Source organism: Gobio gobio (assembly GCF_949357685.1).
Source record: "Gobio gobio genome assembly, chromosome: 21".
NCBI lineage: Eukaryota > Metazoa > Chordata > Actinopteri > Cypriniformes > Gobionidae > Gobio > Gobio gobio.
The window spans coordinates 8426467-8433228 of NC_137117.1; the positions used below are offsets into that span (position 1 = coordinate 8426467).

Consider the following 6762-nt stretch of genomic DNA (forward strand, 5'->3'; position numbering starts at 1 on the left):
GTAAGTTTATAATATGCCATTGAAAATACATTAGGTAATGGGATCTAACGGTGGTCGCCATGTTGCCCCTCCATCTTGAAAGTACATTAGCCAAAGAGGGACATACCCGTAAATTCAAACTTCGCTTTTCGCGTTTTAACCGGTTTTCATACTCGATGGCACTGTACAAAATTCTCTGCCTCGCGCATGTGCGCGTCAACTTGTTCAGACTTGTCTGGTGCATGTGCAGAGAGTTTTCATCTCAGCAGCGTCAGTAACAGAGTTATATGGAGTTTTCCTGGCTTGTTTATTCCTCAAAAGTCTGTTTTTCCTTGTGTGGTATTTCTGTGCGTTAATAACTCCGTAAGTAATAATAGTTATTTTCATTGTGGATGTGTTTCAGAGTGTGTCATCGCGTAAATCAGTTGATGTCACCTCAGAAGTATTTTTGTGTCAACATACAATAGCGTAATGCTCACCTATTTGAATAATCATTCAGTTATTTTGTTATCAACAATGTTTATTCATTTATAGAAAATATTTGCTTGTAATGTATGTTGATGGAAATATGTATCAGGTCTGATCGGCATATTAACAACTGTTATACAGAGCGCACTGCAGTGCTAACGTTAAAGCGCCGCACACACTTTTGTAACCGGACACCGCTTGTTAGCAGCAGCAGCGGCAGCTCCGCTCCTTTTAATGCAGCTGCCTTTAGCGCCTATATATGGTACAATAAGCTCTGGTTTACGGTTACATTATACAAATGTATAAGTATAGTTATACAGTTCTTAACTGTGTATGTATATTTACCATCCTTATTTCTTCTCTCACAGAAACCACATTTATGTACATATCCACGCAAACCTGTTTATGCCTTGCAATTGGATGACTGAATAAACATTACTAGCATCAAAGTTCACTCTGGATTAGCTGCAGTTCTTTCTAGCCGAATAATTAGGCCAGTTGAGTTCCAACCATCCCACTGGGCACAGAATATCCCACAGGCACCGTGTCGAATGTGGACGAGGTCGAACTGGAAGCCATGTTAATCTTGGACTAAATCGGCCACCGTAGGAGTTAAAACGAAATCGGAATTGAGAGGAACAGAAACTAAAGTTCACTGGATGGTCATATACCTTTTCACCACTAGATGGGGGAAAATATCACACAGTGTAGCTTTAAGAAAAATATTATATTTTTATAAAAAAAAAATGTATATACAAGATAAATTATATATACAATATATACATGCAAATATGTCTTAAATATGTGTGTATTTAAATATAATAATTATTATAATTATACAAAGTTCACACACATTTATTATGTAAACACAAACTTGTATTTTGGATGCGCTTAATCAATTATCTTTCCCCAGCACTATTTTGTTATTGTTGTAGAAGTCATTATTGTATGATAATAAAATTATAAAATGATTCTGCATATTGCTAATCATACACTATTTATGAAGTTAGCACAGTCCTGACCTTCTTCTTCTTTTTCATTCTCTTTGCCATCACTGAGCGTCTGAGTGTCTCACCACGGTCATCTTCTCCACCTGCCAGCTCCTAATATAACATATCAATATTAGTGTATAATTACATTCTATACTGTATATATATAAATTGAAAAAAAGAATAAGACATTTCTTTCAAAATGAACAAAAACCTTAATTATATATATATAATATATATTATAATATATATATAATATATATAATATAATATATATATATATATATATATACATACATACAAATAAAATTAAGGTTTTTGTTCATTTTGAAAGAAATGTCTTATTCTTTTTTTCAATTTATTGTGTAAAAATGTTAAAACATCAATGGAACTACATGATGATATGTCTTAATTACCAAAGAACATTGGTGATATATTTTTAATATTAAAATAAGGGAGGAGAATTAAGGAATTTAGAAACTGGGTTGTTCATAATAGTGTGAAACCAAACAAAAAAATTATGATTTAGATTCTTTACTGAACACCAGTATCACATAACTGAAGACTTTACACTGTTTTTGGATGGATTAAATTAAATTAGCATGCTTTTTAGTGTGTCTGACGGGTTTGATACAAATTAGGTTATGGAGTAAATAAATATAATTTTTTAGAAAAAATATTTAGAAATATTAAGCCTGAGCCCTTACATGGCTCATTTTCTTAGATCTTTGTCTAAACAAATACCACTTTTTAATAATGTAATGTTGATTTGTCCCTTATCTCAAGAATCAGTGATTTTATATATATATATATATATATTTTTTTTTTTTTAAGGTTTTTTTTAAGTGGTGTATATATATATATATATATATTAGGGCTGTCAAAAGATTAGTCGCGATTAATCGCATCCAAAATAAAAGTTTGTGTTTACATAATATATGTGTGTGTACTCTGTTAATTATTATTTATATATAAATACACACACATTCATGTATATATTTAAGAAATATTTGCATGTATATACTGTATTTACATTTATATAATCTATAATATATATAAATATAAATGTTTTATATATAAAAATAATATTTTTTCTTATATATATATATACATGCTTGTGTGTGTCTTTATATATAAATAATAATTAACAGAGTACACACACACATATATTATGTAAACACAAACTTTTATTTTGGATGCGATTAATCACGATTAATCTTTTGACAGCCCTATGATCATCAACACTACCTAATGGACAGTATGAGTTTTTCAATGTGTAGGTAAGCAAAGGGAAAAAAAAAAATTATTTTATATTTTTTAAATAATGTATTTTTTAACTTTGTATACTAAAACATTATAATAAAATAGGCCCATATGACATACTTCAATTATGTAAAAATTAATAACATAGCATAATATAATTAATATAATATAATAATGTATTTATAAAATATAATATAATGAAACCCAATTATTGCGGTTATCTCAAGTAATTGCGATTAGATCAAATAACCACGATCATTAATCAATAAAGAGTGGCAGGCCTAGAGCTATTAATCCAGTTACATAAAATGATAATGCACAGCATTTTTCTCACTCGTTTTAAAGAAAGTTACATCCTTGGATACAAGAAGAAAGACAAAGAATGGTCAAAAAAGCCCAGAAGAAAAGCATTGAACGAATTGTTAAGACACATTTACAGGTGAGGTGCTCTTTTTGTGCTTAATGGCAGTATGAATTACCATCCACTTTCATTGTGTGAAAAAGAGACATTCTGGTGAGCGAGAGATGACAAAACACTTACATTTGAGAGAACCTAGAATTAAGCAAACCAGAAGGAAAGAGTAGCAGGAAAGTGTTAGGGCACTACAGGAAGTTGAAAATGTGAGTCCAGAACCAACCTCCACCGCAGTGTGATCATTGTCCTTAGACAGAGCCCAGTCTGACGGAACCAAAGCCTACAGCAGATCAGCACACACTTACATACACGTGTTCAGAGAAGCTGCAGCTTTATTCTGCTACAGTTCGGCTTGTATGACAATATTCAGATATCAAATACAGCAAATAGTGCATGTGTGTATAGAGTGCAACAGTGCCCGCCACTTTTTCAGCGGCGCTGGTTTCGGAGGTATTTTATTCCATTCATTTCTCCCATAGGGATTACAAAACTGTCTTTGTTAAAGCGATATAAGAACCAAATGAGCCAAACTTTGATTTGAAGCTAAAAAGATTTTGAATTGGACAAAAATACTAAAGTAAGAGACGGTTTAGTGATGTAAAGAACTACAATCCCATGATGCATTGCAAACAGCATAGTCAAATTAAAACGATTTAGAATATAAAACTGCTAATTTATAAAATGTTGATGATATATACATACACCGAACAGCCATAACATTTTAAAACACTGAGAGGTGAAGTGCTAAACACTGATTTTCTCTTCATCACTGCACCTGTTAGTGGGTGGGGTATATTAGGCAGCAAGTGAACATTTTGTCCTCAAAGTTGTTGATATTGAAATATTTTGAGAGTGTAGAGAGATCGACTTGATAAGGTCATTTGCAGTGCTTCATGTGGGAGGGCGGAGCTAAAGAGATCATTTGGCACATTTAGCTTGTTTCTACTCTCTGATTGGGCAAATTTTCTGTACAGCATCATGGGTAATGTAGTTTTTCACCACAAATTCTGCTGTTAAACACGATTATTTTAAAACTAAGTTGAAATAATGCTGGCTGACGGATTAACCCTTTAACCCCTGAAGGCATTTTTAGAGTTAGGGTTAGGGTTAGAGTGACAAACACAAAAGTAAAGACATAACTCCAAAACTATAGAAATGAGATACATAGGGTAGGTATTGTTTGATAGAAAACTTTTTACATTTTTAGGGGGAAAAATCATTACATTTGGACATCCTCATGGTGAAAAACTGCTGATAAAAGACAAAAAAAAAAGTGTGCTGAAAGGAAATGTTATATCTTTCTTATATGAAGTAACTCTAGGAAGACAATTCTGTTTTGGTGAAGCCGCATCTGGATCAAATGCTGTGGTGATAGCATTAAGTAATCAAAAGTTACAGCATTTGGATCCAATATAGCCTTTTTGTTTGTTGTTCCTCTGGGAGGAATATCTTGTGATCGACGCAATGGATTATGTTGATATTGGACTCATTTCAATCGGGCACATCCACTATAAGTAATGATTTTCCACAATAGCAGCGTGATCTGAGCTGGTTTCATGAAGTTAAAAGCGTAAACGTCATGTGAAAGCTACATTTGATTTTAGCTACATGTGGGGTTTTATGTGTGGTAACTCCATGAGAGAATATCTTCAGATCTAAGTGATGGATTATGGTGAGTTTGGGCTCTTTTTAATCAAATCTGCTGTAAATAATGCAGTTTTCCACAATCTGAGCATGTTTTATGACGCTGCCAGCAAAAATGTGACATAAATGCTGCATCCATATATTATTTACTCGTATAAATAATATAAGTCTTGCAGGGCTTCATGTACATAAACTTGCTCAAGTTTAGTCAAAACCCAAAACAATTACACTTGTTGTATTCTACTCTGTGAGACCTTTCAAATGACACATGACTATCTGAGCTGCATGATAATAATAATATAGAGAGCCCACAACAACAAAAACAATAAAAAATGTACTGTCCCCGTTTTTTAAATAAAATATAATTAGGTTTTAGTGGTATTTTGACCACTCAAATAGGAAATCCATTTCCCCGGTTTCCATTTCAGAAATCTGGTAACCTTAGTTTGGTGGCGCCCGCGGGGCAGTACACTTCGGGTTTATAGGGTTAAAGGTTTAGAAGTTATTGCTAAAAATCAATTTCCCTATGGAGAAATGAATGGAGTTGCAGAACCGGACTGTTGCGCTCTATTGCCCAAAAGTGCAGCATATTAAACAAACAGGTGATGAACAACAAACATAGTAAATGGCAATCACAGTTCATTATATTACACCAGGGGTTTTCAATCCTTTAGATGCTGCGGACGCCCAAATATGATCATCCTCGTGTGAGGGACCCCGTCATGAATCTAAAATTAATTTCTATTTAGATACATTATTATATGTTTTCTACTAACTATAGTAATGTACCGGTAAATGTATTATTATTCATTCGTTTGTTTATTTATTCAACTTTAATCGAATGTAATATATTTAATAGATTAACTAATATTTTTAATCACATTTTGTATTCATTTATTTGATTGAAACTAGCTGATTTACATACTTTTGTTTGTTTGTTTTTATCGTATTATTTACAGGGTTTTTTTCTCCAGATATTTCCATAGACCCCAGGTTGAAAACCCCTGTATTATAATGTTCTGGATACTGATTATTATAACCTGTTTATCATCTCTGACTCTTCCTAAAGACTCCTGCAGCTCTCTCCTCTTCTTCCGGATCTTCTCCCGCACATCACTGAAGACAACAGGACAGAAAACTTAGTCTTACAACAAACACATTTTTAACAGTTTTTATTCCTGAAATAGTACAAACGGAAGATTACCTGGGCGAAGACATTTTGGTGGTCATGAATACTGATGTCAGATATCTCCCCAATTCATATCAGATCAGAAGTAAGGACTGTAATAAAGTGAGTTTTAGGAACTGACTGCATCATCCACAGCAAACACACATGATGTTTCTGTTCATAAACAATCACCCTGAGTAACTAAATAATGCAGATGCTTTCCGGACTGCAACAGTGCGAGCGGAGTTAAATCACTGAAGGAGCAGCTGTTAAATATGTATTTTGGTATAGTTTTACCGTCATGCTGAGTCTCGCTGCCTGGTAACGGATGTAAATAATAATCTGACTGCAACCGAACTCACGGTTGTTTGCGTCCGGTCCATCCCACTCTATGTCAGAGCGGCTTTTCATTGGCCCAGACTCCCGTCAATCACCTAAATCTGGTGACGCCACGCCACTAGGCAGCGTTTAAACGTGTAGTTTTTGTTTTTATTAAGTAGTTTATTTGATTGTACAAGGCAATGTTTACAATACGACTAAAATTATCTTTAATATAAAAACAAAACTATATTTTAGTTTAAAAATTATATCATTTCTGAACAGTTCCAAAACACCCTGTTGTGATTTCAACAATTGGACTGTAGATTATTGGATTACTAAAACCCTCAAGAATAACTAGGATTTATACTGCAATATGCAAACAGGTCTTCAGTTAGTGGAAGAAATCTGACCTCATTCACAGTGTTTTTGGAAACATCTCCCTGCTTCCTTGCTCCAGAAAATATCCTATAAAGCTGTTGAGGTTTTTTTTTTTTTCATCTTTTCCTAAAGAATGC

The 6762-nt window shown here is 33.4% G+C and overlaps 1 protein-coding gene across 1 annotated transcript in view; it reads right to left on the bottom strand.

Annotated features, from left to right (window-relative positions):
* The window catches only part of cc2d2a (coiled-coil and C2 domain containing 2A), a 77175-nt gene extending 70889 nt beyond the window's left edge, over nucleotides 1-6286 (bottom strand). The window contains exons 1-5 of the mRNA XM_079802773.1: nucleotides 6224-6286; nucleotides 5963-6039; nucleotides 5799-5874; nucleotides 3338-3394; nucleotides 1470-1550 (exon numbers count right to left, since the gene is read on the bottom strand). Coding sequence (XP_079658899.1) covers nucleotides 1470-1550; nucleotides 3338-3394; nucleotides 5799-5874; nucleotides 5963-5988 — 240 coding nt within the window. The 5' untranslated portion in view covers nucleotides 5989-6039; nucleotides 6224-6286. The remainder of the gene's footprint in view (nucleotides 1-1469; nucleotides 1551-3337; nucleotides 3395-5798; nucleotides 5875-5962; nucleotides 6040-6223) is intronic.
* Nucleotides 6287-6762: the final 476 nt, after the last annotated feature.